This window comes from Mirounga angustirostris, unplaced genomic scaffold (genome assembly GCF_029215605.1).
Source record: "Mirounga angustirostris isolate CCGP_5_RB_7025 unplaced genomic scaffold, mMirAng1.0.hap1 SCAF_9, whole genome shotgun sequence".
NCBI classification, from domain to species: domain Eukaryota; kingdom Metazoa; phylum Chordata; class Mammalia; order Carnivora; family Phocidae; genus Mirounga; species Mirounga angustirostris.
The window spans coordinates 55350191-55370619 of NW_026991717.1; the positions used below are offsets into that span (position 1 = coordinate 55350191).

General features: G+C 36.4%; 1 protein-coding gene across 1 annotated transcript in view; it reads left to right on the forward strand.

Moving 5' to 3' along the window:
* SHC4 (SHC adaptor protein 4) overlaps positions 1 to 20205 on the forward strand; it is a 129091-nt gene extending 108886 nt beyond the window's left edge. Inside the window, exons 11-12 of the mRNA XM_045900127.3 lie at positions 10500 to 10753; positions 17813 to 20205. Coding sequence (XP_045756083.1) covers positions 10500 to 10753; positions 17813 to 17968 — 410 coding nt within the window. The 3' untranslated portion in view covers positions 17969 to 20205. The remainder of the gene's footprint in view (positions 1 to 10499; positions 10754 to 17812) is intronic.
* The last annotated feature ends 224 nt before the right edge of the window (positions 20206 to 20429 follow it).

Below are 20429 nucleotides of genomic sequence, written 5' to 3' on the forward strand. Positions count from 1 at the left end.
ATTGCACTGTCAAAATGTGTTTTCACTGATTTCAGCCTTCTTTCTTCATCCTTTTGCCTCTCCCTGCATTGATGGCAACATGTTTAATAATTTAGGCTTCTGGTACTTTTTCACTCTTTATTTTACTTCCTACTAGGCTATAATGTACCATAGCCCTCCTGGGCTTCTTGCTACCATTGCTCTTTCCAAAAAAAATAATTCCAACTCCAAAAGTATAAATACTGTTGATTTAATAAAAATGAAGTAAGATGGAATAGGGATAACTTTATACATACTTTTTTGCAAAATGTCTTAAATACACTTTTTAACCTTTTCTCCTTAATGTTTCCTGCTATTTCTTTCCTTACTTCCTCAAATATCCTCGTTAGCTTCTTTAGACCTACTTAGCCTCCTTTTCCAGACAGAAGCTTACTGATTAGTTCAGTAAGACAAAACAAAAACAAATCTAGAGACATGAACCTAGTATCTCTCAAGCATGCCTCCTGGGCTCCTCAATCCATCCTATCACACCACCATTATAAGAAAAGCTCAACACAATCTTTATTTTTATCAAACATGGCAGAAGGAAATTATTAGCATTGATATGATCTAATTTGTGTATCAATTTATTGTTTCAGTATAAGCAGTCATAACAAAGAAACTCCCTCAATATAACAGTGTAAAAAAGAGCAAAGTTTACTTTCCCGGTAGCCCACAGATTGGTGGTACAGGACTGGTAAGACAGACTGCTTTGTGATTCTCAACACCTGGCTTCTATCTCTGGTCTAAGGTGTTGCATCTCTGATCTAAGAGTTTCAGTATGGTCTGAGATCTTTAATCTGGTCTAAGGTCTTTGATCTCTCATCTACAAGCTTGGGCTCTCACTATCACATGAGCATTCAGCCAGTAGGAAGAGAGAAAGGCAAGAAGAGTGTGCATACATTTCTTGAAAAGACAGGACCCAGAAGTGGCAGGCATCGTTTCTTTTCACCTGCCCTCAGCACAGCTTAGATATGTGGTCATACCTAGCTTCAAAGGACCTAGAATAGTTGTTCTGGCTGGGTGGCCATGTGCCCAGCTATAACTTAGGAACTCTATAATGTCATGCAAGGGAGAATAGATATTGGTATACAACTAACTGCCTGCTGCAAATATCCATGAGCTGTTCTTTTCACGTAGAACACACTTGCCCTCTCCCAAGGGGAGACCTTCAAATATCTCATACAATTAGTGCATCCAGCTTAAAGCCCAGGACATCTGGATGATGTGAAGTCCTCTTGATCAAGATTGGATGGGGATCCTTATTATTTGCCAAGTTGTCTGTCCCTTCCCACACCCAAAATTAGTGCTGAAAAGAGGGATAAGATAACCGTAACAAAAAACATATGTTCACAAAAGGGAAGCACGCAAGACACACAGGGGTCACTGGTACATAGCAATAAGTGAATCCCATCGCTCAGGAATTGTGAAGCCTCCCTGAGCTGGAAGTAAAGAAAATGATTTGCTTGGACTCTGGTTCAGCTTTATGAGCGGAATCTCCTTGTCTGTTGTTATCTGTGGGCCTGGGCTTTATCCTTTGGGTTGTTCCCGTCATTATGCTCTGTGGACACATCTAAAGTCCATGTTGGAGAAAGCGCCTTTCTTAGGGGCGTCACCACATTTGCAGCCTACTTTCTGTAGGTGTGGGCTTGATAAATTTAGAAGCCAAAAGCCATAGACAAGGAGGGATTGTGATTCATTGGCAATGTAATTTCTTTAAAAACCTAGTAGGATTCTACTTTATTTGCTTAGAGTCAGTTCCTCATGAAATTTCCTACAACGTTACTTTACTATCCTCCTATTGCCTGAAGGATGCCTTCTCTCTTTCCTGTTATTGGTAATTTTTGTGTTCTCTCTTCTTGATCAGTGTTCTTTGAGATTTATGAATTTAATTGATCTTTCTAAAGGACCCAGGTTTCGGTTTCATTTTCTCTATTGTTTTCTATTTTCTGGTTCATTGATTTCCATTTTTATCTTTTTTTATGCTTTCCTTCTACTCTTGGTTAAATTTTCTCTTCTTTATCCAATGTGTACTATATTTTCTTCTATTGGCTTTATAGTTTTATTTCCATAATAAAATATTTACTGCACATGAACTTTATATTTTCTGTGAGGTAGGGGGTCTAACTTCATTTTGCCTATGTAAGTGATCCAATTTTGCAAACACCATTGACTAAATAATCTCCTCTTTTTCTAATGTCACTTTCCATTGGACTAGATTCTTTCTATGTATGTGAATCTGTTTCTGGGCCTTATTGCCCTACTTACCTGTTTAATACCAGTATATTAATTAGTATAGCTTTGTAATATATCTTAATAGACACAATTCTTCCTTTATATTACAAATAATTTTTCTCTGGGTACTATCTCAAACTTTCACTTATTATTGACATTATACCAACTTTTTAGACACTTTGTAGAGGTGAATGTATTTTTCCCCTCAATAATTCAAATAAATTCCTATTTTATAATTTTCACACACCCAAGATTCCATACTGATAAACAATATATGGTCAAACAAGGTAATGCTCTGCCTTCCTGTTCCAGCTCTCACATTGTAAAGAAGTATCCTTTTGCAGTCCATTTAGTGCCATGTATTTTGCATTTTGTGCTATTTGTTGATGGTTTTGCCCTTTAGAATAGTCTCTGAGTGTTGTGTGGAAGTGCTATCTATTGTTCCCAAATGCAGAAGATTGTGATGTACCTGATAGAGAAAATCCACATATTAGATAAGCTTCATTCAGGCAGGCGTTGGCTGTAAGTTCAGTGTTCTTGAATCAACAATATACATGAAATAAGGTGTCTTTAAACAGGAACACACATAAAACAAGGTTATGTATTGATCGAATGATGAACATGTTCTGACCTGAGGCTTGGAGGAATCTAACCCTGGGAACAGTGTTTCAGTTTTGACTAATTCAGCGTTCGTAGCAACTTTGTAAAAAAAACAAAACAAAACTACCATCAATGAAGAGAATTAACTACTTACAGTCCTCTCAGATCAGAGATGGAGTCATTTTAACATGATGTGGCGGGGGAAGGGTTGGCTTTTCTTCCCACAACAGAAAACTGAAGATTGTCCCCCAACCCCAACACTTTTCTCATGAATTTAATCCCTCTTCTGAATTTATCCTTAGTTATATGACTATCCTGACATTTGTATACCTTTTTTTATTCTATAAATAGATTTTTTAAAATTCAAAAGTAACACAAGTGCTCATGGAAGAAATCCAAATAATAAATACGGTATAAAAACTAAGACAAAATGTACCTCCTCAAGTTTCAATACTGGATTCAACTCCTAGATAGTAACAGTTTCTTCTGATTACTACCAGAATGTTAATGCATAGTTAAGTACCTGTCTACCTACTTATGCATATCTATCCATCTATATACCTACCTATCATCTATCTATCTCCTTTAAAAATAAAGTTATTTTCTTTCTATACTTGCTTACTTCACTCTTCCATTTTAGACATTTGTCCAAATTAGCATGTAATATCCTTATTTTCTTTTTTCCAGTTTTACTGAGGTATAATTGACATATAACATTGTACTAGTGAGATTTGATATATGTATATATTGCAAAACAATTAACACACTAACTTTAGTGTGGTATCCATCCGTCACCTCACATAGTTATAAAATTTCTTTTCTTGTGATGAGGACTTTGAAGATTTACTCTCTTAGCAACTTTCAAATATGCAACACAGTATTGTTAACTATAGGTGCAGTTATATCCCCATTCCTATTTATCTTATAACTGAAAGACTAACTTTTTACCACCTTCACCCATTTCTCCCACCCCTCACTCCCTGCCTTTGGCAGTCATCAGTCTGTTTTCTGTTTCTGTGAGGTTTGTTTTTTTTTTATTACACATATAAATGGGATCATGCAGTATTTGTCTTTCTCTGTCTGACATATTTCACTTAGCATAATGCCCTCAAGGTCCATCCATGTTGCAAATGGCAGGATTTCCTACCTTTTTATGGCTGAATAATATTGTGTGTGTGTGTGTGTGTGTGTGTGTGTGTGTGTGTGTAGAATCAACCAATCACATTTCCCTTATCCATTCATCCATCAGTGGATATTTAGGTTGTTGCCATGTCTTGGCTTTTATAAATCATGCTGCAGTGAACATGGGGGCACAGGTATCTCTTTGAGATAGTGATTTTTTTCCTTTGGATATATACCAAGAAGTGGAATTTCTGCATCATATAATATTCTACTTTTAATTTTTTGAAGAACCTCCATACCATTTTCCACAGTGGCTGCAGCAATTTACATTCCCACCAATAGTGCATTTTTTTTTCCTCCATATCCTTGCCAACATTTATTTCCCATCTTTTTGATGATATTCATTCTAACAGGTGTGAGGTGTTATTTCATTGTGGTTTTGATTTGCATTTCTCTGATGATTAGTGATGTTGAGAACCTTTTTATGTACCTGTTAGCCATTTGTATGTCTTCTCTACAAAAATATCTATTCAGTTCCTCTGATCATTTTTTTATTTGGATTGTTTGGGGTTTTTTGCCATTGAGTTGTATGTGTTCTTTGGATATTAACCCCTTATCAGATCAATGATTTGCAAATATTTTCTCCTATTCCATAGGTTGCCTTTTTGTTTTGTTTATGGTTTCCTTTGCTGTGCAGATTTTTGTTCTGATGTGCCCCTTACCTGTTTATTTTTGCTTTTGTCACTTTTACTTTTGGTGTCAAATCTAAAAAATCATTGTCAAGACATGTCAAGGAGCTTACACCTTATGTTCTCTTCTAGAAGTTATATGGGTTCAGGTCTTACATTCAAGTCTTTAATCCATTTTGAGTTGGTTTTTGTGTATGGTGTAAGACAGGGGTCCAATTTCATTCATTTGCATATGGCTGTCAAGTTTTCTCAACATCATCTAGTAAAGACACTATTCTTTCCCCATTGTATGTTCTTAGCTCCTTTGTCATAAGTTAATTGGCCACATAACTGTGGGTTTATTTGTGGGCTTTCTATTCTGTTTCATTGATCTATGTGTCTGTTTTTGTGCCAATACCACACTGTTTTGATTACTATAGCTTTGTAATATAGTTCAAAATCAGGAAACATGATGCCTCTAGCTTTGTTCTTTTTTCTGAAGTTTGCTCTGGCTATTTGAAGCCTTTTACGGTTCCACACAAATTTTAGTATTGTTTGTTCTAGTTCTGTGAAAAATGCCATTGAAATTTTTGATAGGGATTGCATTGAATCTGTACATTGTTTTGGGTATTATGGATACTTTAACAATGTTAATTCTTCCAATCTATGAGCACAGACTATTTTTCCATTTATTTCTGTCTTCAATTTTTTCATCAATATGTTAGAATGTTCAGTGTACAGATCTTTAACTCCCTTGCTTAAATTTATTCTTAAGTATTTTATTTTTTTTAAGTTTTATTTATTTAAGTAATCTCTACACCCAATGTGGGGCTTGAACTCACAACTCTGAGATCAAGAGTCACATACTCTTTGGACTGAGCCAGCCAGGTGTCCCAGTATATTATTAATTTTGATGCTATTTTAACGGGGATTGTTTTCTTAATCTCTCTTTCTGGTAGTTTATTAGTGTATAGAAATACAACTAATTTTCATAGATTGACTTTTTATCCTACAACTTTACTGAATTCATTTATTAGTTCTAATTTTTTTTTTTTTGGTGGAGTCTTTAGGGTTTTCTAGATATAATATTATGTCACCTGCAAATAGAAACAGATTTACTTCTTCCCATTCAATTTTTATTTCTTTTATTCTTTTTATTTTTATTTTATTATTTTTAAATTTAATTATTATTTTTACATTTTATTCCTTTTATTTCTTTTTCTTGCCTAATTACTCTGGCAAGGACTTCCAATACTATGTTGAATAAAAGTGGGGAGAGTGGGCATCCTTTTATTCCTAATCTTAGAAGAAAAGCTTTCAGCTTTTCACTGATGAGCATGATGTTAGCTGTGGGCTTGTCATATATGGCCTTTATTATGTAGAGGTACATTTCCATCATACTGACTTTGTTGAGAGCTTTTATCATGAGTGGATATTGAATTTTGTCAAATGCCTTTTCTGCATCTTTTGAGATGATCATTTGGTTTTATCCTTCATTAATGTGATGTATCATATTGATTGATTTGTGGATGTTGAACGATCCTACATCCCTAGAATACATCTCATTTGATCATGGTGTATGATCCTTTTCTTTTGATGTATTGTTGAATTTGGTTTGCTACTATTTTGTTGAGGACTTTGCATCTATGTTCATCAGGGATATTGTCCTGTAATTTATTATTATTTTTTGTGTTGTATCCTTGTCTGATTTTGGTATCAGGGTAATGCTGGCCTTGTAAAGTGAGTTTGGAAGTGTTACCTCCTATTTTTTTTAGAAGAGTTTGAGAAAGATTGGAATTAATTTCTCTTTAAATGTTTGGTAAAATTCACCTGTGAAGCTATCTGGTTCTGGACTTTTCTTTGCAGGAAGGTTTTTGATTAGTAATTCAATCTTTTTACTACTAATTCATCTGTTCAGATTTTCAATTTCTTCATGATTCAGTCTTGATAGTTTGTATGTTTTTAGGAATTTACCCATTTTTCTAGGTTATCCAATTTGTTGGCATATAATTGTCAGAGTAGTCTCTTACGATCCTTTGTATTTGTGTGGTTCACTTGTAATGTCTCCTCTTTCATTTTTAATTTTACTTGAGTCCTCTCTTTTTTTTCTTGGTAAGTCTAGCTAAAAGTTTATTTATTTATCTTAGTTTAATTGAGTATTTTGTGTTGTCTTTTTACTCTCTATTTCATTTATTCCTGCTCTGATCTTGGATATTTTTTTTCTTCTATTAAATTTGGGCTTAGTTTGTTCATTTTAGATTAGCCTTGAGTGTATAGTTAGGTTATTTATTTGAGATCTTTCTTTTTTCTTAATATAGGGTTAATTGCTTTGAACTCAAACTGCCTTTGATAGCATCCCATAAATTTTGGTGTGTAGTATTTTCATTTTCATTTGTCTCAAGATATTTTCTGTTTATCTTTTGATTTATCCTTTGACCCATTTGCTGTTTAATTTTCACATATTTGTGAATTCCCTAGTTTTCTTCTTGAAATTGATTTCTAGTTTCATATCATTGTGGTCAGAAAAGATGCTTGATATTATTTCATTCTTTTAAACTTTATTAAGGCTTGTATGTGGCCTAACATATGATCTAACCTGGAAAATGTCCCATATGCACTTGAGAAGAATGTATATTCTATTGCTTTTGGGTGAAATGTTTTGTAAATGTCTGCTGAGTCAATCTGGTCTAATGTATAGTTTATGTCCAAAGTTTCCTTACTGATATACTGTCTGGATGATCTATCTATTGCTGAAAATGGGATATTGAAGTCCCCTACTACTACTGTGTTGCTGTCTATTTCTCCCTTTGCATCTGTTAATATTCACTTTACATATTTATGTCCTCCTATGTTGGATGAACAAAGCTTTGTTATTTTCAATTGTTTTATAGTATTCTATTGTATGAGTACATCATAGTTTATATAACCATTTCCTTACTGATGGACGTCTAATTTTTTTCAGTCCTTTGCTAATATAATCATTACTACCCAAAAATATCCAGTTGCATGTGCTTTTTAAAAATTGAGTGCATCAATATGCTACCTTCACAATTCACATTGGTTTCTTTAAATGTCTCATTCTTTATCATTGGGAATACTTGTAATTGTTTAATCTGATTTTGCTTGTCAGATTTTTTTCTCCCGTAAGCCATATGCCTCCTCTCTGAGGTTTTGCCCATCAGCTGCTTATGGGTGTGGATATTCATATCTATCTTGAGCTTTCCTGAATTTCGGATTGTGAACAATATGTCTTCAGTTGCCATAGGAACTCCAAGATGACATGATTACTTTATTCCATGATTCCTATCACTTTTTTTTTCTTTTTAAGGTCTCAATTAAATACAGAGCAGCCTTCCTTGTTCCTTCCTTAACCTCAACTACTTCTGAGAAAAGATGTTATTAATTATATCAAGTCAATAACTTATTAAATTTTGTAGGGCAATTTTATATAAATAACTAGGTTTAAGTTATAATTGTCTTTCTCAAAGTCTACATTATGTAAGACAGGAGTCGATAATAGGTAATGCACCACAATGTTAAAGACTAGTTGTAGTTGGTGATGGGACCATAGGTGATTAATTTTCTTTGTTTCTCTGTGTTTCCCAGATCTTAAAAAAGTCGCATGCCTAACTTTTAAAATTAAAACAAAAAAAAATTTTTTTTTAATTTTTTTTAAGATTTTATTTATTTATTTGAGAGAGAGAGAATGAGAGACAGAGAGCATGAGAGGGAGGAGGGTCAGAGGGGGAAGCAGACTCCCTGCCGAGCAGGGAGCCCGATGCGGGACTCGATCCCGGGACTCCAGGATCATGACCTGAGTCGAAGGCAGTCGCTTAACCGACTGAGCCACCCAGGCGCCCCTAAAACAAAAATTTTTTAAAAATCTGTCAGATATTCTGCTTTTAGGAAAATTAGATTTTCAGTAAATGTTGAGATGATTGAAATGTCCCAGTACAGTGTATGTTGTTATTGTGCGAATTTGGGAAACTGTGTTAGGAAAATATTGTCCATATCCTCAGGCTGGCCCATGATCTGTTGCCTCTTTTCAAGATGATATAATGTCTGTTTTTCTTTTGTTTTGTCCTTGTCCAAAAGCTCTCCACCCTTATCTCAGAATAAACTGGAAGCCATCATGCATTACGATGTGTGTGCCCACACACATGCATGCAAACATCTGTCTTCCACTCACACACTTTCCCTCTCACACAAACATACACAGCTGCTTATCAGAGTTCTCTGTTACGCCTGAAAGCACGCAACACTAAGGCCAACTTCATTTATTATTCATCAAATTTGGACACATTTCTTCAGCCTTTTTCTGGCAATAGTAGATAGATCTGATTGTTTGTAGAGGCGAATATTTTCAGCCATCTAAATATAGACTAAAGATATCTTCAAAAAGATATATTTTTGAATGCTGCATCATAATTGTGCTATGCAGAGAGAAGTTCCTAAGTAGAGACAAAACTATAACATATTAACGGAGACTTGAGTTATGTCTACAGGGCCCTGGTTGCCTATATCAATAACTTCATGAGATTGTCACGTATAAGTTGTAAACTTAAGAGTTAAGAGGATTTCTCAATTGTGAGACCCTTGCATAAGGGCATGGAAATACACCTTTGCATTTTTAAAGATGGAAGCTGGTTTCTATGCAGAGGATCCTTTGCATTTAAAAAGACAAAGTCTGATTTCTGTGCTTATTTTCCTAGTAAATTTGCCATATAAAACATATATCTTTTACCTGGATCAGACCTAAGAATTTTATGTTATTACTTCTGGATAGCTGTATATCATCCTGATAGTCTTGCTATCTATTAGGGACCATTATAGGTACTACAGAGGTAGACTGGTTAGACCAATTTTGAAAACTGAAAGATTTTCACATTCAAGGCAAGGGTCTTAGGGGGTGGAGATTAAGAACTTGGACTTTGGAGTCAAATAGATCTCATTTCAAAGTCCAGATTTATAACATATTAGTAGTGTGACTTCGGGTAAGTCATTTAGTCTTTAAAATACATTTCCTTGCCATTTCTAGTTTTGAGAATGAGACAAGATAATATGTAGACAGCATTAAGCAGTACCTATCATACTTGATAAATGGGAACTAAACAATAATTATTATCACTATGAGTATCCATAATACAATTAAGTGCCACCTGGATATACCTGCTCATCCCCACTGCCCTCAAATCTAGGTAATATTTATTCTGCGGAACCATGGGGAGCTGCCTCAGACCAGGGTCTCCCTGATGTTTTGCCTTCTTTTACCTGATTAACTCTGCTTTGTCCATGCAGGTGAATGACACAAACACCAGAGTGGTCACTTAATAGGAATGCTGTGAGGTTCAGCATAGCTTTGAAGTTTGGGGTCAGAAGCACCTCTGAAGCACATTAGTAATTTGATTTAAAAATAAAAAGCTAAATACTAAAAAGTGGACAGAGTCTGAAGTTACTGTAGACATTTCCAAAGAGTTTGGGAATGTTTTAGAAGTTACCTGTGATCTGGGTACTGCATAAGCTTCTTTCTCTTTAACATACAGACTCTGGGACATAAAGTGCCTCTCTCTGCAGTTATGAAAGCAGTTCTCGTGGGTCAGTTCCATTTCTCATCTGAAAGGAAAACTCCTGCACTAGGGCAAGCCTTTCCCGGTAACAGAAGCCAAAGGCAATGTTTGGACCTACCATTAAATTAAAGCCTGTTGCAAGTTCTGGAAACAAAAACCCCATTTGTTCCAGAAGCAGCATTATTTAAACAGTGCATGGCACACAGTAGGGCCTCAAGTTGTATGTGCTGAATGAATGAATGGAAGAGGAGGTAACTTGCTGGTGTCTCTATTTATGTTTTGACTCTAGAAGCGCCAGAAACTGTTCAGCCAGGTGCCACGGCCCAGCCTGCCAGCTCACATTCTTTGCCCCATATTAAGCAGCAGCTGCGGAATGAAGACTGCTACCATGGCAAGCTGAGCAGGAAGGCTGCAGAGAGCCTCTTGGTAAAGGATGGGGACTTTTTGGTTCGAGAGAGTGCAACATCTCCTGGCCAGTATGTGCTAAGTGGACTACAGGGAGGCCAGGCAAAGCATCTTCTCCTGGTGGATCCTGAAGGCAAGGTATTATTGACTTCTTATTATGGTTTTCACAGGATGTTGTAATTAAGGTTATTCTGAATGATTGGTCCAAACCCTCATACTGAAGCATGATAAAGCTAAGGGGTTCCTTTCTCTTGAACACTCTAGCTGGAGCAGGAAGTGTTAACTAAGGACTAGTGGAGGGGTTTGAGAGGGAGCCACCCTGAAGGATCAAGTAGAGGACAGCTCTTTCTGCCCTTCTCACTTCAATTCAGAGAACTAAGTGAATACCAACTACATGGAAGTACAAGGATTCACAGTTGACCATTGTTCAGTATCACATACATTGTCCTTGCTATCACAGTGCTTATAGCCTATAATTTCATAAAACAGATGCTTAAATAATTATAACACAAGTATGAATGACATAAGAATGGTTCAACCAAAGCATTATGGTGTTTCTCAGAATAGAGGGGTGCTGTGTTTGAGGCAAACTAAAGGCCTTGCTGGGTCTGACATGTAAGATGAACCTTGAAAGACAGCAACATTTTAAAAGAGGTACATTTGGAGCATAGGGAAGGAAGCGCAAGAACAGACAGAGCAGAAGAATGGCATTAAGGCAATAAAAAAATGTATGGCTAGTCAGAGGATGCCTGTAGACAGAAATGATCCTGGATAAAACACAGTTAACAAAATGGTAATAGTCTTTCCCTATTAATTAGTTTAAATGTAAATGGATTAGGCTCCTCAGTCAAAAAATATAGAATAGCTGAATGGATATAAAGCAAGATCCGAGTATATGCTGTCTAGAAGAGACTCACTTTAGATTTAAGGACATGACTAGTCTGAAAGTGAAAGGATGGATAAAGATATTCCATGCAAATGATAACCAAACAAGAGCAGGGGTGGTCATACTTGTATCAGACAAAATAGACTTCAAGTCAAAAACTGTCAAAAGAGACAAAGAAGGACATTATATAGTGATAAAAGAATCAATTCACTAGGAAGATATAACAATTATAAATGTATATGCACCCAACATCAGAGTACCGAGATATATGACACAAACATTGACAGAACTGAAGGGAGAAATAGTAACACAATAATAGTGGGAGATTTCAATGCCCCACTTTCAATAATGGATAGAACGTCCAGTCAGAAGGACTTGAACAACAGTGTAGACCAAGTGGACCTAACAGACATAGACAGAACATTCCACACAATAGCAGCAGAATACACATTTTTCTCAAGCATACTCAGAGCATTCACATGTTAGATCACAAATACTAGGATGGATCACATGTTAGGTCACAAAAACAGGTCTTAGGAGATGTAAGAAGACTGAAATCATACCAGGTATCTTTTCTTATCACAATGGAATGAAGCTAGAAATTAATGGCAGAGAGAAAGTTCACAAATAGGTGGAGTTAAACAACACACTCTTGAATAACCAGTGTCAAAGAAGAGATCAAGGGGAAATTAGAAAATATCTGGAAACAAATGGAAATGAAAACACAACATACCAGAACTATGGGATGCAGCAAAAGGAATATCAAGGAAGTTGATGGTGATAAATGCCTACACTGGAAAAAAAAAAAAAGATTTCAAATAAACACTCTAACTTTATACCTCAAGGAACTATAAAAAGAACAAACTAAACCCAAAATTAGCAGAAGAAAGGAAATATTTCAGATTACAGCAGAAATAAATGAAAGGGAATAGAAAAATAATGGGAAAAATCCACAAAACTACAAGTTGGTGTTTTGAAAAGATACACAAAACTGACAAAACCTTTAGCTAGATTGGCTAAGAAAGCAAGAGGGAAGATTCAAACAAATAAAATCAGAATGGAAAGAAGAGACATTACAACTGATGCCAAATTAAATGATTAAATGATTATATTAAATGATTGTAAGAGATTATTAAGAACAATTATATGCCAATAAATTAGATAACCCAGAAGAAATGGATAAATTCCTAAAAACATCCAACCTACCAAGATTGAACCATGAAGAAATAGAAAATCTGAACAAATTACTAGTGAGGAGATTGAATCACTAATCAAAAACTGTCCAATAAAAAAAAAGTCCAGGACCCAATGGTTTCACTTGTAAATTCTTTTAAACATTTAAAGAATTAATGTCAATGCTTCTTAAACTTTTCTAAAAAAAAATGAAGAGGAGGGGTGCCTGGGTGGCTCAGTTGGTTAAGCATCTACCTTTGGCTCAGGTCATGATCTTGGGGTCCTGAGATCCGCCCTCCCCCACCATAGGGCTCCCTGCTCAGTGAGGAGTCTGCTTCTCCCTCTGCCTGTCCCCCAACTTGAGCTCTCTTGCATGTTCTCTCCCTCTCTCTCTCAAATAAATAAAATCTTTTTAAAAAATGAGGAAAAAATAGTTAAAAATTCATTTTATGAGGCATGCATTACCCGTATGCCAAAACTAGAAAAAGATACTACAAGAAAAGAAAACAGAGGCCAGTATGTCTGATGAACATATATACAAAAATCCTTAACAAAATACTAGCAAACTACATTCAACAGTTTATTAAAGGATCATATATCATGACCAAGTGGGATTTATCCCTGGATTGTCAGGAAGGTTCAACAAAGAAAATCAATTGATGTGGCACACCACATTAACAAAATGATAGATAAAAATCATATGGTCATCTCAATAGATGAACAAAAAGCATTTGACAAAACTCAACACCCTTTCATGATTAAAAAAAACAACAACAACACTCAATGAACTAGGAGTAGAAGGAAATTACCTCAGCATGACAAAGGCCATATGTATAAAGCCTACAGCTAATACCATAGCCACAGTGAAAAACAGAAAGCTTTTCCTCTCACCACTTTTATTCAACATAGTACTGGAGGTACTATCCAGAGAAATTAGGCAAGAAAAAGAAATAAAAGGCATCCAAATTGGAAAGAAAGAAGTAAAATTATCTCTTCACAGATGATATAATCTTATATGTAGACAATCCTAAAGATTCCACAGAAAACCTGTTATGACTAATAAACAATTTCAGCAACATTGCAGCATACAAAAATCAGTTGCATTTGTATATAATAATAATGAACAATCTGAGAAAGAAATTAAGAAAACAATCTCATTTACAATACCATCAAAAAGAATAAAATACTTGAGAATAAACGTAACCAAGGAGGCAAAAAACTTACACGTTGAAAACTACAAAACATTGCTGACTGAGAGAAATTAAAGAAGACACAAATGGAAAGACATCCCATGTTAATGGATTAGAAGATTTAATATTGTTAAGATCTCCGTATTACCCAAAGTAATCTACAAATTCAATGCAATCTCCATAAAAATTCTAATAGTATTTTTTTATAGAAATAGAAATACACTTAGTATTCGTTTGGAACCACAGAGGACCCTAAATAACCAAAGCAATCTTGAGAAAGAAAAATAAAGCTGAAGACATCACACTCACTGATTTCAAAGCTAGAGTAATCAAGCCGGTATGGTACTGGCATGAAGACAGACATATAGACCAATGGAACAGAATAGAGAGCCCAGAGATAAACCTATGCATATATGGCCAAGGGATCTTTGCAAATGTTGCCAAGAATACACAATAGGGCAAGAATACTCTATTCAACAAATGGTTTTGGGAAAATGATATCCACATGCAAAAGAATAAAATTAGACCCCTATATTACACCACACACAAAAATTAACTCAAAATAGATTAAAGACTTGTATGTAAGGTCTGACACTGTAAAACTCCTAGGAAAAAACATAAGAGGACAATTTCATAATGTTGCTCTTGACAATGATTTCTTGCATATAACACCAAAAATACAAACAAATGCAAAAACAGACAAGTGAGACTATATAAAACTAAAATTTCTGCACAGCAAAGAAAACAATCAATAGAGTGAAAGACAATCAGAATGGGAGATAATATTTGCAAACCATCTGATAAGGGGTTAGTTTTCAGAGCACATAAGAAATTTCTACAACTCAATAGCAAAAAAACAAACTGATTTAAAAATGAGCAGATGACGAATAGTTATGTCTCCAAAGAAGATCTACATGTGGCCAGCAGGTATTTTAAAAGATGCTCAACAACCATAATCATTAGGGAAATGAAATCAAATTCACAGTAAGATATCACCTCACCCCTGTTAGGATGGCCATTATAAAAAACAAACAAACAGAAAAGAACAAGTTTTGGTGAGGGTGTACGGAAATTGTAACCCTTGTGCCCTGTTCATGGGAATGTAAAATGGTGTAGCTACTGTGGGAAGCAGTATGAGGTGTCCTCTTTTAAAAATAGAACTCCTATATGGTCCATATTTATTAGATGGGTTTTCATCCCAAAAGAATGGAAATCAGGACCTTAAAGAGACATTTGCACTCCCATCTTCATTGCAGCATTATTCACAGTAGCCAAGTGGTAGGAACAAGCTTAATGTCCCTTGATGGATTAATGGATTAAGAAAATGTGGGGTGTATATACATACACACACATACAACGGAATACTATTCCGCCATAAGAAGACAAAAGTCCGTCACATGCTACAACATGAGTGAACCTGGAGAATATCCTGCTAATTAAAATAAGCCAGGGGTGCCTGGGTGGCTCAGTTGGTTAAGCGACTGCCTTCGGCGCAGGTCATGATCCTGGAGTCCCAGGATCGAGTCCCGCATCCGGCTCCCTGCTCGGCAGGGAGTCTGCTTCTCCCTTTGACCCTCCCCCCCTCTCATGTGCTCTCTCTCTCTCTCTCATTCTCTCTCTCAAATAAATAAATAAATAAATAAATTAATTAATTAATTAATTAAAAATTAAAATAAGCCAGCCACAGGATGACAAGTACCGCATGATTCCAATTGTATGAGATATCAAAAGTAGTCAAACTCATAGAAACAGAAAGTAGAATGGTAGTTACCAGGGCCTGGTGGGGAGGAGGAAACAGGTTGTTGTTGTTTAATGGTTATAGATTTCAGTCACGTAAGATGAAAAAGTTCCAGGGATCTGCTGTATGGCATTGTGCTTAAAGTTAACTACACTGTTGCAAGACTGTTGAATCTCAGATCTGTACCTCTGAAACAAATAATGCAATATATGTTAAGAAAAAAAAAAGAAGATAGCAGAAGGGGAAGAATGAAGCGGGGGAAATCGGAGGGGTAGACGAACCATGAGAGACGATGGACTCTGAAAAACAAACAGGGTTCTAGAGGGGAGGGGGGTGGGAGGATGGGTTAGCCTGGTGGTGGGTATTGAGGAGGGCACGTTCTGCATGGAGCACTGGGTGTTATGCACAAACAATGAATCATGGAACACTACACCTAGAACTAATGATGTAATGTATGGGGATTAACATAAGAATAAAAAATAAATAAATAATTAAAAAAAGTTAACTACACTGTTGAACACTTAACAACTTGTTCAGGGGCTTCATCTCATGTTATGCTTTTGTTATCTCTCTCTCACACACACCTACACACACACACACACACACGTTCCCGTGCACCTTGTGACTGCGGCCACAGCAGCCTGTGTGTAAACCTGGGCAAATGGTGGAAAGCTCATGGAGTGCAGGGGGCCGTTATCAACTGGGAAGAGGGACAGTCAAATGCAGTTCCAGTCAGTTGCTGCCATTTGGAGTAAGGACCCAGGGTAGCCAAATGTGATTTTCCCAAAGAAGCCACAAAATGAAATTTTTATAGGAGATCTCCCCATTTTTAATTCAAAATACTTACAAACTCTCTGTTGGGCACCTTCTACCTTAAACTGTCCCCCCACCCTCCCCACAAACTAAAACATCTCCTGGTATGTTTGGCTGGAGAGTGGATGGTTTATAATCCCTGCACTGGAAGATTAACTTGACATTTGTATGCAGGATTGCTTAGAGAAGAAGGTAAGTAGGGGATTCTAGGTAAAAACTGGTGAAAGCCTGAACCAGAATGGAGGTAGGAGAAATATAGAGAGGAGGGCAGAGTGAGCTGGAATTTACACCACAGACTGGCAGGACTGATCAACTGATTTGATAAGGATTGGGGTTGGGATGAAGGAGATCAAAATGTTTTCAAGGCTTGGAGCCATTTCAGAGCAAGTGGGAAACCTTGTGCCCTTTTCCTCTTAATCCTTGAGTGCGTATTTCCCAAGAACAGGGATATTCTTTCACATAGACATAGTACAGTGATCAAAATCAAGAGATTTAAACATTGATACATTACCATTATTTAATCCATAGTTATATTCAAATTAGGTCAATTATTCCAAAAAATGTGTGTTTTCTTTAATATGCTGAAAATCAGTATCTAAACAGAACTAAATAATCCCTTGTTAGAGAGGTAGCAGAATCATGTAGCAAGGTATTCTCTGGCTGCATGATTTCCTGCTCCTGGGCAATTCTCAGCCACCCTCCACACAGGAGTATATTACGGCCAGTGGCGTCATGATGGAGAGTAGTATCTTCTGCTCATGCCCAGGGTGAGGACACAGTAATACTAGGGAGGAAAGTCCTCAGGAGAAAGCAGGTGCAGGGAAACTAATTTGCTTTGGCATGCAGACAAGAAGCTCCATGTAACAAATATTTATGAATCAGCTACCATGAAGTCTGCAGGAAGGAGACATGAATGCCTATTAGGAGAGTCTGAGGAGGCTTCTTGAAGTAGACAGGATTTGTGTTGAGCCTCCAAGGAGAGGCAGGACTTCTCTAGAAGGGCCTGCTTCCCATAGACACAAGATATTTTGGAAACAGTCTGCTTGCTGAGTTATAATTGTAATCCTGGGATTCATGCTTGTATATACAGTTAAATATTTATAGGAATGGTAACATGATAGAATATATCAAACAGTAACATGGCAAAGAGGTTGGTTGCAAATTTGGATTGGGTGACAGTGTTTATCATTTTTCTAACTGAGAGGGAAAATTGCTAAAAAAGGTAATAGGGAATGAGACAAGTGTTTACTAAGGGATATAGAGTTGAAAAGTGATTTTTTTTGTTATTCATCCAAATATCTCCTTCAGGGATGTGTCTGGTTTTTTTTCCTGATTGTTTACATCTTTCAGGAGAACTATTATCATTTAACCTAAATACTTTGTACTTCCTTTTCAAGGTAAGGACCAAGGATCATGTATTTGATAATGTCGGCCACCTTATCAGATACCACATGGATAACAGTTTGCCAATCATCTCTTCCGGAAGTGAAGTAAGCCTTAAACAACCAGTGAGAAAAGATAATAATCCAGGACTTTTGCATTCCAACAAATGACAATTTGGAAGTACCATCACACTGGTATTTCAAGAAAGTTCATTTTGTGTTAGGACACAAAGATAATACAACTTGGTTTATAGACAAAATAGAGCACAAACTGTGAAGTACATTTTTTTCCAAGACCATCATGGACTATGTCCTTTATAAGACAAAGAACTAACAAAGATGGATCTTCAGAAAGTGAAAATCAGAAAAGGGGAAGAGGATTGGTCCATTTGAAAAGAAATTATACATATGCACGGATGTCACTTTTTAAGGCCATATTACATTGATAGCAAGCTAAAAGCACAATTGAAATTTCCCATGCTAGAGACTACTTGGATGAACTGCTGGGGCAGTGGTATGTGCCTTTCAACTTGATAATTTGGGGACATTTTCATATTGGGGAGATTAGTTCTAAGTGTCTTCATATTCTCTAACTATAGAACTATTTGCCAAAAAAAATTTTTCCTTGTTACAAAAATAAGAAGCGATTTGCTTGATAGTTACTGACTTTATTACATTTTCTGTTTAGTAGCACTTTCACTGCAATGTTAAAATAAATTTGATGTTGAATTTGGACTCTGTCTATGCCAGTGGAATCAAATCAAAAGCCACTAAAAGCATTGGTCTGTTTCACTGGCCTGTCCCATTTACAAGTTAAAGGGGTGGAGCCTAAATTCTTTGGCCTAGTATTTCTCGATCTTTGCTATTCGGACTGTTTGTATGCAGCATAGAATAAGCTGAAGAGAGGACAAATCTATCAGTCATTCCTATTTCACCATATTTCTCCCTCTTTCCTTCCCCTCGGCCCCCACCCTACAAGCAAAGGAAGCTCATGAACGCCTGGATTTAAAACATGGCAGACAAACTGGTGTTCTTCATATTCAACATCCAAATTGGTTTCATTCTTATTTAAAGTATTGAATGCATTTGAAAGTATCAGGAAATATCCTCTTGATTGGCTGTGACTGAATCATAGTCTTTCACCTACTGTGTCCTTAGCATCTTTTCTAGATATGATCAGACAAAATGCAGAAGGGAAGAGACATATTGAAGGAAATAGCTGGAAAGGTTTGCCACATGTGGGTACACTGGTAAACTGGTGGTGTGATAAGTGTTGTGTAGAGAAAAGTGCTGGCCAGGTCTCTTGATATGACCTTGAGCCAGCTGCTGAACCCATCTGGACTCCAGCTTCCTTGTTTATGAAATAAGGGACTTGGGCTAGGTGAATTCAGAGGTCTATCTCAGCCCTAACATAAGATGAGCCTATAAAAAGCAAGTTTTCCTTTTATTAGGGGTCAGTGTTGATAATCAGTTTGTATAATGAAGGTGAAAATGAGCTTTTTCCTTTAGTCTGTATCTATACTCACAGAATGAATGGCATGACTGAAACCAACATTCAGGTAGCAGAGACCCCGAGCCTTCCCATCACAAACAAGGACACTTTGGAGTGCTCTCAGTAGTGACGGTGGAGGTGGATTTGTTTGTTTGGAGAAGCAGAAAACGGCTTCAGCCTTTTACTTGCCTTTGCATAGAGTGGTTTGGTCATTACTTTAGGATGCTTTTTTATCCTGAGTAATCTGGACAGTTGCCTTAACCCCATTTCATTTTGGCTATGTAGATACAACTTAATCTTTGTAACTGTGATATATTTGCTAAGTTTTAAATAAAAGACAAGAAACTTTTTTTGGGGTGGAAATCATCAGAAATCAAGCACACACAACTGTAATATTTTTTTCTGTAAAGGTTTATGATTTTATTCTACTTCTACTGCCACTGATTGCTTAGGTAGGTTTGTTTCCTTTTACACAACTAGGAAATAATGGCTCTTTCATCAATTTTATATATACCTTGGTTCTTGGTGATCTGTCCTCACAAAAGGGGGTCAGCATGAGTATAGGTCATAGAAATTTATGGGTGACCTAGTCACCCATCTGAGACAGAGCAGGGGTTGTGGTCTCAGTCTGGTTGAGCAGGGTGTTAAGTGGGTTGCAGGAAAAAGTTCCTGATAGAAATAGATGCAGAGAGTATAAATGATATGAGCAGTACATGGATCCTGGTACATGATGCACCAGTACATGGATAATCAGTATTTGACTGCAATGTTATAGTAGTTAGGTAAGCAATACTGCACTTACAAGTACCACAGACACAGTTAAAAACAAAATGAAACAACAGTAGAAATGTTTGATTGCATGCTATTTTAATGACACACACTTATCTTCATCTGTTTTAAAGTGGAAATCCATTTGCCTCTAAATACCTGTAAACGACTTTTCAAAAAAAAAATAAATGATCTTTGCTTTGTGACAATTGACAGTATATGTCTGATGTTTGGGTTTTGGAAAATGTATCATTTGCAGGATGTATCAGGGTCTTGACAGGAAACAGATGGCTCACTTAAATTGGGGAATTCGAGGAAGATTTAATAAAGGGACTCTTTATAAAGGTGTGGGCAGAGTATGGGGAAACCACA